The 16,854-nt window shown below is 34.6% G+C and overlaps 1 protein-coding gene across 1 annotated transcript in view; it reads left to right on the top strand.

Annotated features, from left to right (window-relative positions):
- The window catches only part of LOC125076930 (laminin subunit alpha-1), a 160,402-nt gene that overhangs the window by 32,838 nt on the left and 110,710 nt on the right, over positions 1-16,854 (top strand). The window contains exons 3-4 of the mRNA XM_047688668.1: positions 15,250-15,424; positions 15,858-16,020. Of these exons, the coding sequence (XP_047544624.1) occupies positions 15,250-15,424; positions 15,858-16,020 (338 nt within the window). The remainder of the gene's footprint in view (positions 1-15,249; positions 15,425-15,857; positions 16,021-16,854) is intronic.

Genomic DNA, 16,854 nt, shown 5'->3' with positions numbered 1-16,854 from the left:
CCTTTTACATCAATACTTTACTTGGTAGCGCTTTGTGCAAGTCGGTCTGGGTAGGTACCACCCACTCATCAGATATTCTATCACCAAACAACAGTACTCTGTATTGTTGTGTTCCGGTTTGAAGGGTGAGTTGGCCAGTGTAACTACGGGCACAAGGGACATAACATCTTAGCTCCCAAGATTAATATTTCTCACAGCGCCTTTGTCTATGGGTGGTGGTGACCACTTACCATCAGGTGGTCCATATGCTCGTCCACCAACCTATGACATAAAAACAAAAAGACATACAAAAACTAGTAACCAGAATATTAGGTATATTATTTTACCCTCTTCCCGTACTAAAATGTTAACAAAGTATAATATTCATACTAAGGAATTAATACATTAAAAATGATGACCAGAATACATTGCTAAATATCTAAATACAGTAATAAAATATAGACTTCTTCTAAAAAAATTTGATAAAATATAAAATCACAAATTATTACTGAATCAAATGAATTTCGTAATGTAAGTTTACACATGACGTGATAACATTACAATAACTTCCAAGTCCATGTAAACGCGTATCTTTATTGCAATAGTGAATAAGTGCCAAGTGGGTAAGTGCCTTTTTATTCATGAACGCACACCATTAGGCGTGATTGTACAGTGCAAGAACATTTCGCAATAAAAAAGTTAAAAAGTTCATGTAAACTTAATTTACACATTTTCATCGTCTTTTTTGCAAATCGTCATCTTAAAAAAAAAAAAAAACAATTAATATAAAATAATTAATTTCATGTTTCACGAAAAATGATTTTTTATGATCGTTTTTAAAAAATCAAGACCGGCTTGGAATAGTACCATTTTACCATTCTATTCATAAAAGAATCCCATGAAATTCATGACATATTGCATAAAAGAACGGTAAAATACCAAAGCGATGATACAAAAGTCGGTCAAAAACATCCAAAAAGTCTTGGCGACCAGCTATTAAATAGTGATTTAAGGAGTTCTAGTAGTCATTTGTCACGGCGATGTACCGTCGGTGACCACAAAGGCTCCGAGAGCCATAAATTGTTAATGAAGTGTCCGTTTTAATGGCGCATGCGCACCCTCCCAGCGGGCACCGCCAGGTAAGCCGGGTACATATTACTAGAGTTTGCATACGCACTTGTAACCGACGTGTCTGTTGTCAGCTCGTAAAAGTTTCTGTGGTATTTTTATAGCTTTTGTTATTCATACGTCGGAGCCTTAGAGATATGTTAAGCAATGTTTGTTGGATATAAACTCGACTTTTGCTGTTGACGTTATTTTTACTTATTTTTTCTTATTCTTCTTCTCTAGTAATACGATTAATTCGATAAAATACGTTGAGATTTATGTCACTATTTCCATCTGGAATTCGCTAGAGTTAGCTTAACTATCTATCCTGCATTTATTCGAGAATCTGGATAAAATATCTTTTAGGCATAATTACCTGGTACAAACGGTTTAACTTTCTCTATACAACATCAATCGGTTTTAAGTTAACACGTGAAACGAATCAACAAATTAAACCACTTTTGCCCTTACAACTTGGGATGTACTTTATTTTTTACCGAATAACTTTAATAGTATAAACGTATAAGTCGATTTCGTTCCACTTACATTCAACAATAGAGCTCGACGCATCTATCATCAAGTCCACGCGCCCTGGCCGGGGAGTGCCGTCGGCGCCGGCGCCCGCGGCGCACCTCACTACGCACTATCCCTTCACAGTCATTTGTTCAAGTGCGTCATTATTCACAGCGATCTTTGGATTTCTTTTAGATATTCCTTGTGAATGTGCAGTTTCGAATGCGTCAACAAGATCAATTGGTTGCTAATCATATATTATGCACTAGAATTCATTTATTTGTATCATTTAATCGTTATTTAAATTATAACTCGATAGGTTTATAATAAAAAAATATTGTGTTAAGGTATGATAAAGATGGAATACGATCACTTCGTGCTTGGTTGTATTCATTACCAGTAAGTCTAAAATTATGCTAGAAATATTCAACCCAAACTTTATTGAAATTAAACTTTTCGACATTTATTTAAATTAACATTCTTTGAAACGTCATGTCACATTAGTCCCGAGTCACGCTGACACCGGTTTTTGATATCCGTTTGAACTGAATGTTCTTAAACTACTTACATGACTTTAGCGACATAAAACTGATTTAAATTGTGAACAACATATTTAAAACTTCAATACCTTTATCCTTCGACAACTGCGATGTATCACTCCATAATCCCGTAAGCTTACACATACTGTAAGCTGGAATGCGATAATAAGGAATTACGTTTGAATATGAATGACGTGACAATCCCTGATCCCCAGGACGGAGAAATAAAGGGTTCATTTCTTTGAAACGAAGTTTAATCCTGGTAAATAGAAAAGCTTAGCCCATAATAGAATAGGTTTACTTGACTATGCAATCTAAAGGGAACCGGTTTTTACAAACCTTAATTTAACATCACTCGTTCGTTGTATTCATGCAATCTTGTAACTGAAACAAGTGCAATCGATTAAGCAAAATTTGCACGAGCAATGCCGATGAGAAATAAATCTTGTAATCAGCCTGTAAATGTCCGCGAACAGTTCGGTCTCCGATACTTTTATTAGTGTTATGGAGGTAAGTCACACTGCTCTAATGTTCACGAGAAGGTTTCCTCACGAGTTTTTTCTTCACCACGACATGAATTATTTGGTTTGACGTCGAAATCTTCGATCGAAGTTCACGTATAACTGTGCCTTTGTGGAACAGCTAGCCAATTAATATTTAGTTTGTTTTTAAATTGATTTTAATGTAATTGATTGCTTTATTAAACTAATAGAGCATCACATGTTTTTTTTTTTATAGCCAAATGCGGGACCATATGTAACACATATACAGCCAGTAAATTTGGCCCTGTTGGTTTCAAATGCACTATGATACTTTTATGGTCCTGTCTTTGGTAAAGTAACATCATTAGCAGCAGGGTACCGCGAATAGGAAAATCTCCATCTAAAAATGTGACTCATCAAATATTTAGTCCTTTTTTTCTAAAATCGTGTGATAAGATTGGAGCTTCGTTATTTGGTAGAATTAATTCATCAAGTCCAATAAAAACTATTTGGTGTCTTATTTTAATACACTTTGACTGCTGGCAAAATTAACTGCGCATAACATTACAACAGTTTCAATCTATCCATCACACTCTTAATCCAATATAACGGCAAGCAGGCACGAACGAAATGAGTTAGAACCACGATACCATACTATGAATATGGACCGAATTTCGAAATATAAAAAGTATCAAATTTTTTTAAGATCTCAGTTCACAAAGTTCGTGATGCATTGAATTTAAGAAATGGTTAATATTTCTTACGACCCCAATGTCAATAGGTGGTGGTCGTGGTTGTGACCATCAGGTGCTCTATTTACCCGTTCGCTTATTTTATTTTTTTTAGCATTAGCAGCCCGTAAATGTCCCACTGCTGGGATAAAGGCCTCCTCTCCCTTTGAGGATAAGGTTTGGAGCATATTCCAACACGCTGCTCCAATGCGGGTTGGCGGAATACACATGTGGCAGAATTTCGTTGAAATTAGACACATGCAGGTTTCCTCACGATGTTTTCCTTCACCGCCGAGCACGAGATGAATTATAAACACAAATTAAGCACATGAAATTTCAGTGGTGCCTGCCTGGGTTTGAACCCGAAATCATCGGTTAAGATGCACGCGTTCTAACCACTGGGCCATCGCTTATTATTATTATTAAATATATAACAAAATAATCATGTGTAGCAAAACGAATAAATTCTTACAAATCATTATAATAAAAACCTAATTGAACGAAGGAAATTTAAGTACGAATTGTATTGCCAACCTAACAAAATATGTTCAAAGAATGTTGAAATTCGAGTGTTTTGTCGTTCCAACCTGTTCGTTTCGAATCATTGTTTGCGCGCGTTTGTCGTCTGTCGATCGAACAACCGATCCAGACGATTGAATAGATTGATCGCGTGTCACGTGTATTCATTGATTCTTAATCTGTTGTACAAGTAATAGTGAAGGTATACGATGTTTGTTTTCCCTTTGTATTATAAGTAATCCAGTTTGAGTAAAAACCCTTGGTAACATTTTTAAACAATTATTGATGTTGTCAAAATATTTGGGGTCTGGAGTGCTTTATTTCTTAGAGCTTGAAATTATTTTGATACTAAAGTAGGATGGAAAGAGTTCAAATAAGATAGGAGACCGAATTTTTGTTTCTAACAATTCTTAGGGCCAGTGCCAATCATTGCATCTAAGTTATTATATCCCATGCAATCTTAGAATGGGGTTTTTCTAAAAAAACATGGCATTCCAGTTACAATACATTAACACCAATAGGTCTCTATAATTGTGCTACGCGTACTAACTTTATTTTTTATAAGTGGTACGTCACAATCATCCGTTATTCTACTCCAAAAATCTATACTCTGTATTGCTGTTTTGGTATAAAGGATGAATGAGCCATTACAATTAGAGGCACTAGGAATAAATGGCTGTAGTTCTCATGATTGGAAGCAAAGTGATGATGTATATAATGACTAATAATCAAGCGTCAATGGTTTACGAGCCGCCTAGCGATGTAAAAAGTCGCAGGATCGATCCTGACCCCTTGGGATATTGTCGTCCCCACTCCTAACACAAAAAGGAGGGGTAAATAGGAATATAAATAATTCCTTAATTAACTTGGGGCATTGCTAGTATTCGTTATAAAAAAAAAAACTGTAGTGCCAATGAATATAGTAGAGGTCGTGGACTTTCTAACAGTAGCCTGTTTGCTCGCCTGCCTTTATTATAAATTTGAAAGCAAATTAAAAAAAAAAAACAAGCACAACGATATCCTTATCGTACTATCCTTAATTCTTGTAACTTATTTCAATGAAGAAATAACAAACATTTATAGAAAACTGCTAACGAGAAAACTGAAGCGTTCATTATATATGAATAAAAAACGTTCGATTGAATCGTTCGATCGAATCATTATAAAATCGTAGCTACGCATCGCCTATCGTTCGGTCATAAAAACCGCTCTTTGCCATATTTGGTGTATACTAATGAGCCGAATGGACGCGTAAGGACTGGACCCGCTCCCACGAGCCGCGGTTTTTAGTTTTTATACAAGAAGTCCGTTTTGGAAGCCAACTATATATTTCAAGGCTGTTGTAAATATACTAGTGTTTATTTATCGTTAGTCTGGGGAGGAATGCCTGGGTTTGTATTTTGAGATTAACTTTCCTAGAGTCGTTAGGAAGCCTACATATTAAATGGTAACATCAAATGTTTCCAAAAATTGTTACATTCTTGTTTTTAATATTTGGTATTGCTATTTAAATGTAACTTTATTATTATCATTAAAAATGAAGTCCTTTTTCAATTGTAATTTCTATATTGTCTATTTAGTCAAGACGTTAATTGTAATAATCGTATAATTATCAAACAGTCAGTAATCTTTTCTTCAATTATATGATTTCAAATATGAATATATCCTAATGTTCATCTTAAAAATGTTGATAATTCACGATGTTGACATTTTTAGAACCACGATGCTTCTAGAATTTCTAGAAGATTAATATAGTTCTTAAGAACATCTGATTATGTCACATCAGTTTTAATATGGCATCAGCTGATGGTTCTTCTGCATTATCGGCATGTGTTGATACCCTATTTATCAATCAATCACTTAAATAATTATTAGTTTCCAACACAATGTGCCGATTAAACATTCTTTCAAATTTCTGATAACACATGTATTTTGCGGTTGTATCGAATTTGTCTGTGAACTGTAGCGTGAAGTCCAATTGTAACGAAGTTTTCGAGCGAGATTTTCGATTTTCTTTTATCGATTGACTTATCACTTTAACTCATATTTAGATAAATCTTAAGAGATGTATCGAATCGCAGATAAACTACTGCTAACGAACACTTTTCAAACATCAAATATATAGATCAATAGTTTTTACCTGCGACTTCATTCGCGTGTTAGGGCTGTTAAAATCACGATTCCTATGTAAATGGAGTATATTTTTGATCTGCGGCTCATTAGTCATTCATAATGATGTCATGTATTGTAACACTCCAACGTGCATTGTTTAAAAACGCTTTACTTGAAGTAGTCTAGTCCAGTCGAAGTAGGAATGTCTATAAACAATGTATTCCATGCGATTTGCTAATAACTCAGCTCATATATGTACTACTAACAGTTGTTGATAAATATGTCTTAATCTATCACTTATAGTTACTTTAATTTTATTTCCAAAGTTTCGATAAAAGTTTCGTCGACGTTCAAAATACCTTTTTTGAAAATCCATATTGAATATACTTTTCAAGCCCTCCACCAATTATATCGCATGAATTCAATGTCAAATGTTGTTTGTTTTGCTTTTGCCCTAAAGAGTTTAGAAAACTAAAGGCACCATACCATGTTCAATTATATTATTGGCGTGCATGAGTAAGTATGCGTGACGCACGTGCTTATAAGATGTCTTAGTGTGCATGATAACCAATAATTATCAATACATAGTATAAAACAAAGTCGCTTAGTCGTTTAGTCTGTTTTTTTAATAAATAGATTGATTCAAGAGGAAGGTTTATATGTATAAAACATGCACAATATAGTCGAGAAACACTGATAATTTTAGAGGTTTCTTAAGTGATGTCGTAAATAAACACATTTTTTGCGCTTACATTGCAAACGCTGGCTGAATACAAGATAGATCAAAATAATGTACTACAGTAATGTACACCTTAAAAAGGTCTTTAATTAAGTCCGCGATGGTATATGTCTATCTCTTAGGGATAACCCATAATAACTATTTAATAATGGAAATAATGGCTTATTATCGAAGAGACTTTAAGCAACACAGCATAAAATAATAAATTAAGTAACCAATTAAGTACCTTAAATACACTGTGAATTTAATATAGATCAATATGGCCCTTTACAGCATGTAATTTAAATGAATATTTTCGAAGATATTACAGATTTAAGACGCAGGGACATAGCGGTTTGTATTGTCTAATGACTGAAAAACTATGAACATTGTAAGACATTATGTAGTATATTTGATACCAGCATTACAATCGTGCGAAGCCGGGGCGGGTCGCTAGTAGATTATATTTAATAGTTTATTTTATTAAGATCTTGATAATCTATCTAACTGTGAAGGTTAATATCAAACTAATATAACTTAACAGAGGTATTTAACAATCGGTAGCAACAGGTAAGTGTGGAGCGAACAAACACTTCATAGTTAAAACGAGTGTTGTTTACAATAGCGGCCGCTTCCTCCATCAGGACTGCAGTGTTTCTGATTGTTTGTTTATAAATCCCGCACACGGGGGATGTTGAGTGTTGAATGGTTCTGGAAAAAGGTATCATGGCAATAACTTAAATGTAAAGTTGGAAGAAACTCTTTACAGATTTAATACTCTTCAAATAAAAAATAAAAATTTAAATACTCTTTATTGTACACCAGTAAACATAAAGTTGAATCACATTTAAGAAAGATGCACAAGAGGCGGCCTTATCGCTAAACAGCGATCTAAATCTACACTTCGTAAATATCTTAGAAGCAAACTTTCACATTCAAAAAATCAATTCTTATGTTATAGGTAGGCGGACGGCCAAGTTGGCCACTTGATGGCAAGTGGTCACCACCGCCCATATATATTTTCGCTGTAAGAAATAATAAGCATTCCTTACATCACACTAATACCTACCAACCTTGGGAGCTAAGATATTATGTCCCTTGTAGTTACACTGGCTCACTCACCCTTCAAACCGGAACACAACAATAATAAGTATAGCTGAGTGAGTGTTACCCAGATGGCCTTGCGCAAAGCTCTACCACCAAGAACTACATAAAGGAACTGTTGTATTGTCATGTTGTAGTATTCTATTAAATCTATAAAAGCTACCACCGGTTCGGCATGTAGATTCTACCGAGATAATCCAGTAAATATGTCAATAGTTACTCTTTCCCACCAATTAGCATAGGTATGTTACTTAAATAGAAAAAAAAATACTATTTATCCTGCATGAAAGTCAACGAATACTAGCTCCACGCTTTTTTATCACCCATATGGTCTTTTATCGAGTAATAAGACGTGTGATTCAATGTTTTACGATCAGATTGATATTTTTGAATAATCCAAGTTAAAAACGTCTGTGGAATATTTTTACAAAAACCAACACGATGCCTCAAAAAGGATGTATTGACTTTGGGAAGTCGGAAATTTAGTGTCACAAGATTATTATGAGAGCATTATTAATTAAAGTTTAAAGTGTACGCAACCGAAGTAGCGGGCACAGGCTGTCTCGTTTGTGTGTGGTCTCGCAGCCCGCTGACCGCAAAACGTCTGTTGTCACGCGAAACTGCATGCATAGCGCCTTGGGCTTTGACCTTTGCCTTGGAGCCGCCTTTTGACGTGTGACAATTATATCAACTTAGCTATTTCAAACATAAGGCTCAAAATCGACTGCCAAGTGGGAGCACTTAACACATTTTTAGTTTAATTTCGTAATGTTACTAAATAATTATATTGTTGGTCTTTTATATCGTCTAATCTTCACAGACGTGGTGTCTGTATAGATTAATGTACCTGTATGTTTTGTTTCCGGGCAGAGTAACAATAAAAAAATCAAGAATATTATGAATGATCCAGTTTGTTTAACGTCTGTAGTAGGGGAATGATCAATGTATTAATATGCGTCCAAATCGCGTCGTCGACGCGAAATAAGAAGGTAGTAATAATAAACTATAAATAATTCTGATTTGTTTGGTAGCAATCACGGCGTGTATTATGACTATAAATTTTGTAGTGTGGCGATTTACGTATAGTTTTATGACTTTGCCAATTGATACTATAAATTACATGACATTATATTTACTATCATAATCTAAATTGAGATAAAGTATATTAAATGATTTATGTTTTAAGAACGATACAATATTTTTCAAAGAAGATAAATGCCGAATTAAATATTTTCAATTTGTTGCTAATGTAAGACAGATATGTTAAATTTAATTGGAACTCTTTTTTATATTCGTGTGATGATCAGAATATCAACTAGCACAGATACACGGCATAAGAGAAATGAAAAAAAAAGGCTTGAACTACAAAACGCGTTTTGCATTTCTCTAGAAAATGTTTTATCGTAATGAATAGCACGTCTGCGGTTAATTCCTCGGATTACACTCACGTATGTACTCGGTGAATTGAACTCTTACAAGGTGTTCAAGGCTAGTACGTTACGTACATACGTATGTACGTTTGTGAAAAGGAGCAATCTTCATTAATTATTTATTATTAGAAATACTGACATGTCGTTTTTAATGTATACTCTGTGACTCTAATTTCTGTGACTGTTCAGGTAACCAATTTTAAGCAATTGATAATAATGAAGTTCTGCTGACGAAATATCAAGGAAACTAGTCTACTGTATAAAAAAAGGCAGAACAGCTGATCATAGACAAAATGATGAATTTGACATAAATTTGAATGTTTATTGGTCGATGGCAGCTGATGAGATTATAAGCGATAAATTAGCGTTCATGATACAAATTTTACTCTGATTAACATTTCAAAAACTGACAAACGGAAAACGTCTATAGATGCCAATAAGACATTTAATACAATATACATAAGAACGCAAATCGTGTACTACTTTATAATAATTTAGATATATCACAATTTTGGAAATAAGAGCACTTGATCTCAACTAATTCTGCTGTCAAAGTGACATATCATATCTACGTCTAAACCCCACAGATAAACACGTTAGTGTTTATTGGTATATTATATATGTATTGGTATTTGGTGGTAGGACTTTGCAAGCCCGTCTAAAAAGTTTTTATTAACATAAGAATTGATAACATTAAGTGCTTAAATATATACCAATACGAATTAAAAATAGTTACTGTAATAGCCCGTCTTGGTAGATACCATCCATTAGAATTTACCACCTGATGGTATGTGGTCACCACTGCGTTTTATGAAATTTTGTACTTACACTAACAATCAACCAAGCCGGAACGCAACAATGCTAAGTAATGCTGCTTGGTGATAGAATATATGATGAATGGGTGGTACCACCACATCGCTAGACTTGTGAATTGACTTGTTTATTGTATTGTAAGAATTATTAATTGTTATTTATTTATAAATAATCATAAATAAATTTGAAATTTATAAAACGACTTAAGCTTAAGTTGTTATAATATAATATGTTACCTTCTACAAACAAATTAAATACTTAAATAAATTGGCGTCCCATAAAATGTTATACATTTTAACTAATTATATTTAATAATCTGTGGCAACGTTGAGAGGAATTTGGTCATTCAGAGACATTTTCTCTTAATGAGGCATTTCGTTAAGTTCGTTTATTTCTGAGAACTTAATGTTAGCTGATAGCGGTAACCGTGTACGACTTGTGGAAAATATTTTAAAACTCGTATATTATATAAGCATAGACAGCTGATGGCACTTGTATTGACTCGTTAGTTCGTTGTCTGTATAATATGAGATACGATTTAGCGGACGAGCACATGGGCCCCCTGATGGTAAGTGGTCCCCGCCGACCATAGACAATTAATATTGTAACGTGATTCATAACTGCTCATTAAAGCCTTTCTTGAATGAAGATTATTTTGATTCAAATAAAAATAATCTTCATTTTCAAAAAAATTACAAGCATTTTTTAATTGAATTTTTAAAATATACTTTCTGCCGAGAAGAACCGGCAAGAAACTCCGTAGTTACTCTTTTCCAACATTTGCGATGCATTATGTTTGCGTTATAAGCTTATCCTAACATCTCATTTACATACAATGATTATCGCTGATTCTATCAAAGTGATCAATGTTACTGTGAATATAAATTGCATTGTTGTAAATATTGTGACGTAACTATGAGTATTCCTAATCTGTCAAAAAGATTCGAAATGATCCGATCACTACGTTATAAGTACACACTTACGCATCACTAGTACATACAAACATAAAGTATGTCTGTGTGTAACCATTAAAATGCTCACTAACATCTGAAGTATTCCCAGCTTGTATCGTAGATGCAATATCCTCCCAATCGCTTTATAAGCATTCCAAAATCGATCACAAGTTTCATCAGGTAACGTTACATGAATTAGGAAGTATAAAGTAATTACAGCAAGATTTTATTAATGCAATGAATCTGTTCCAAATTTAAACACCACTTACATGTGAAATTATTAAAGTTTATTTGGTAGATATTTTCATAAATAAAACGAACACTTATTTCGGATGTGTTTCCTCAATCTATCTGACACATTAAAGGTAGCAATAATATGGTAACTTAGTATTATGGTCGTCTGGATCTCATTAGGGATGTGCCATTATCGCGACTACTCTTTGCCTATCGCCTTTGGTCATATTATGACGATGTTAACTAAATATAACTTAGGTCATAAATGGGTGCTTTCCACTCATAAAATATCATTAGTTCACTTGTAAAGTGACAATTTAAAATGGTAGCTTATTCTGCAAATCTAAGCGGTTTTTTATATAATACAACCCTTATTTCGGTTTTTTGACGTTAAATAATGTTAGTGCTATTATGATAAATCGTATTATTGACGAAAGAAACTGGGCCCAAATCGTGTTCAGGTAACAAACAGACAAACACAGTTACAAAATGTTTTTACGTATACATTATTCTGGTATTGAAACATTTGAGACAATTGAGAGGTAATTTATAATAATACAATAAAAAATATATATTTTATCGCTTATAAAATATTTGCGTAACGAAGTTTGGAATCGCCGTTTAAATAAACATTTTTACTTTTATTACCGCTCTTCCATATACCGTACCTATTTTTTTTTATAAATAACGAATTATTAGCATATATGAACTACTATTTATATTTCTGGGCATTAGTGCATGTGTGTCTGTACAAACAAAAAATACTTTATTCAATTAGACTATTCGACGCCATTTTACAAAGATAACTTTAAACCTATATCTGGTATTTATGAACTCAGACGTCACTCCTTAAATTATTGCATGTATTAATTATGCTAAATTAAATTTATACATCCTGCGTGAAATAGAACAATATCGCCTTTATCACCAAAATAATCTTCTATAGAAGATATGTATTCTTTTTTATCATAAAATATACATTTATTGGTAAATGCAATTTTATCTGCGATATATTATTAAAGAATCAAATATAAAATATATATAAATTAAGTGTAACTAAATGTTATTATTCGATAGACGTAAATTTATAATAACATAAACATTACGACTGTGAGATTGGACTTTAAATTGGAATTCCCAAGCAATAGTTGTGAAGTGTGAGTTTAAAGATATCAAAACGTGAGATGGCTTTATAAAGTGTTGCCAGATGGCTTCATGATGCGCGCGCGCAGATTGCATCAATACTACTTATGTACCAGTATAATTTAATGTTGTTCGGATCAAATCTTGTATAAATTCTCGTGTTGTAATGTCATAAATTTTTCTTTTATTTCTTAATATAAAAGTCTATCTTCAAATATATTTACATAGTATTTAATGTCATTTAAAATAATTTACGTGTTTTTAATACTATAAATATTCATTTGTTTTTTTTTTTTTTTTTGATTCTGTGTTATCTTGATCAGACTTAAAACGTATTAGTAATATTTGCATAGCATTCATATTAGAATATCTACTCGATAACAAATTGATTTGACAGCGTGTTTTTATTTTTTATTCGGAAATGTATGTAAACGATTTTTTTTTCTATAAATTCGAATTTAGAATTCTAAGTTAAAAATACATTGATAGTTCGATTAGAAGTGATCAAATTTGTTTTTTATTGAAATAGGTATATATTATGTGGACTTGATGAGTTCCTTGATAGACGTATCACTTTGTATGTTACCCCAGTCAAATATTAATTTTAAGTGCTTAGTGATAAATTGATGGTGTAACTTTTCCAATAAATAAAAAAATAAATAAATAAAAAATAAATAAATAAATTATATTGTGGGTAGGCGGACGAGTGAATAGGCCACTTGATATGTAAGTGGTCACCACAACCACCACCACAATTGGTGCTGTATGAAATTTTAACCATTCCTCCTACGCTTAGTCCCTTGTGTTAGTTACACAGGCTAACTCACCCTTGCAACCGGAATACAACACTACTAAGTATTGCAATTTGGCGGTAGAACATATCATTAATATATGGTGGTACCTTCGAGCTTGCATAAATCCCTACCACCAAGTCAATGAACTATTTTCTATTGATATTATAGTGAAAATATTTATAACAGATATTTATATTATTGCTTCCTTGTGTTGCTGGTTAATTTTCCGCAACGAGAATCATTTTGATTCAACGGAAAAATGTTGCTAGCATTTATGCCATTTGATGCGGTCATCCTAGTTATTCATTTTGGTACTCATATAAATCCTGGATGTAAGTAAATCGTGCAACACCTGCCTTTGGAACAAAGGCCTTACGTGCTCTATCATTATTTAAATCAAATCACTGTGACAAATTATTGATTTTTAGTATCACCAAGGAATATTTATTTTTTTCATTAGAGATAAGATATTACACATTTTTTTTTCACTGTACACATACCGTTGTAAGTATGAGACACATCTCATTTTGAGTAGATACCATAATCTACTATGATTATAAATCTCTCTTATACCGACTCCCGCGGCTTTGTTTGTTAGGTGGTAGTTTTTTGGTATTTACAAGTAGCCTTTGTCATTTCGTGGGTTTCTGGCTTACTTCATACTATTTTCTCAAATTCGGTTCAGTGTTTTGGCTGAGAAAAAGCGTTACAGACAGACAGACAGACAGACAGAGCTACTATCACATTTATAATATTAGTATAGATTTTTCTTCCATCAACCCGCATTGGAGCAGCGTGGTAGAATATGGTCCAAGCCTTCTCCTCAAACGGAGAGGAGGCCTTAGCCCAGCAGTGGGAAATTTACAGGCTGTTAATGTAATAGATTTTTAGTGCTGCAGTGACACCTAAGTGAATAGTATAAAACATCCATAAAAATACATGTCACGACCGTCATTCAAACGAGTAATAATCTCTAAAAGACATAAAATATATATAATTTTATATAATAGATATCATAATGAACTGCATATGACTTTTATTATATTCACTTGAACCGCTCAGTACTAAAAGCTCGATGCAAGTATCAATATATCTCTCAGGACTTCACCTTCACTCAGCATTGGAACATAGCCTGATATCTTCTTTATCAATTTTTACACACACGTTTGAAATTCCAAATATAAATAACTTCAAATCAAATCGATTTACAATTCTTCATATTCGTGATATGTTCTAAGCATTACAATTCGACACATCGTACGTTTACTTCTTGAGTTATAGATATATCAAATTAACGCTTAACATCTCACATATTAATGAGTGATAATTAAAGGCTTCCCAGTCATCTAACGCCACGAGTGTGGTGTACCACATTCCATTTCTAAATTGAATAATTGAATTTTAATAAACGATTTCACACTACACGCATTATAAATCTTACTGAAAATTTTTGTTTTATATAATTCGTTCAACGTGTGATTATTTAGATATCAGATATTTGTGATAAAAAATAACTTACCCTTTTAACTAAGACAGGAGTTACCTTATGAATAAAACTAGCAGCATTAATGTACCACTTTATTTAAGGACTCCTCTTCTCTGTACAAGTTTTGGAGTTTATACCAATACACTGTTCTTTAGATCAGAATTTCATTCTTCTTATACTTTATTTGGCCGGCCTTGAACTCACAAACTTCTGTTAAGAGTGATTTAGTCAAGTACACTGAGCTTTTTTAAACGACTGCTCAAAATAATAGTGTAATGTTTTCAGGATTTATGTTGGTGTCTGAATACTTTATACCACCATAACTTTTAAATGCCCGAACATATTCAGATTTATAGATATCGTTAGAATCCTTATATCATTCCGAGTGAAAGTTTTACTGTATTTGTTTATTTATTTAGGATTATCAACATGAGAAACACTAATAATTAGAAATGAACAGTATACAGAATAGGAATAGAATCTAAGTGTAACAGTGACCATACTTAAAGACACTTTACTTCAAGCTGTTTACTACCTTTGTTTTACTACCTTTTACATAAATATGATGTGTTAAAAGTAATGTTTCCACCAGGTCGCGCAGTGCTAGACAGACTGAGCAGTACAACGTTGAGCGAGGTGGCCGTGACAAGTGATCCTGGTGGATATCTCCCCGCACCGCTGGACGTCGCTCCGTATTCCGTGGTCACCGCTAATGCTACTTGTGGAGAGAACGGGGCAGAAGAGTTTTGCCGGGACACACCTGGGAAGTGAGTTTGAAATCTGATTTATACCCGTAACAAGCATCTATTGGAAATTGAGAAGTACTTATCTTGTTCAACAAATTGTCACGTCATCGCAATCGAATCGTAATCGTAATTCTACTAAGACAAGGATCCAGTTGTGGTTCGGTCGAAGATGGATTGGAATATACTTGAGATCGCATCATAACCGATATAATATAAATAAGTAGATTTGGTCATCATTTCATATTACATCAGCGATTAAGCTGAGGATTATTTTTGTTTGCTTACAAACTCACTCAGTTGTCGTTGGATGGAAACAGACTCGAGAACGTATCATAGCCATTATAAGTAATAAAATTGCCCTCTGATTAAGAACTCTTCAATACACAATTAAATTAAAATTTATACAGCATAAAATATGACATCTAGTACAGGACTAACTGTAATGTTCTTTCAGACGTGGCTTGGTATGCGACGTCTGCGAGGGGCTAGACGGCTCATCATCACGAAGACATCCAGCATCGTTAGCAGTGGACGGCGACCCAAACACGTGGTGGCAGAGTCCAATCATCACCAACGATGAATACCAACACGTGGAGCTCGTGGCTGCTTTGCCGGGGGTGAGTGAATAACCGTGACGTAATAATGACCAGCTACATTGGCAATATATTTTTGGAAAGAAGTTCTTTTACGCGGCTTACAGTAGACTGAACTGGCAGAAATCGTCCCGTAAGGAAAAAGTGTTATCCTCTCTAAGCGATCTTTTTCTCTTTCAGATACGGTTTAATATAAAATTTAAATAAAAATAAAAAAAATAGTTTTGATTCATTTACATTATTAAACTTAACAAAGTGGACTTGATTAAGGCTTATGTTAGGTTGTATTTTTTTTATACGGGACAGCGCGGCGGGAGGTGTCACCCTCCTGCCACGAGTGTGGTGCGCCAGTCGACACGGCTCACCACACCCTGAGTGAGTGTGCTGCGTGGGGGCCCCAGAGGCACACCCTTGCGGTGACTATGGGCGGAGACCTCTCGCTGCCGAGCATCGTCAACGAAATGCTCGGTAGCGAGACGTGTTGGTCGGAGATGCGCTCCTTCTGCGAAAACGTGATGTCGCAGAAGGAAGCCGCGGAGCGGGAGCGGGAAGAGGATGCCGCTGCAGACCCGCTCCGCCGAAGATGACCGGGGAGGAGGAAGAAGCGCTACGCGCACCTTCTCCCCCCTCCTCAATAGGCGTTGCAGGGACTAGGGGGGTCTCAGTACTCCGAGAACCCCCTCTAGGTGTTGGAGGCCCGCATAGGCGGGCCGACCGTCAGGGCGTCACGGTAGCATGCGCAAGCGTCCCATGGCGCCCGCCAAAGACGGAGAGGGTACCGCTGGTTTTTTAGTGGGTAAACCCGGCGTACCTGGGCGCACTCGGCGTCCAGGGCTCCGGGGAGTCCCACACACCCAC

Source organism: Vanessa atalanta, chromosome 3, assembly GCF_905147765.1.
Source record: "Vanessa atalanta chromosome 3, ilVanAtal1.2, whole genome shotgun sequence".
Taxonomy (NCBI): Eukaryota; Metazoa; Arthropoda; class Insecta; order Lepidoptera; family Nymphalidae; genus Vanessa; species Vanessa atalanta.
Note: the sequence above shows the minus strand (reverse complement) of the source record. Positions and strands in the feature narration are given on the sequence as shown.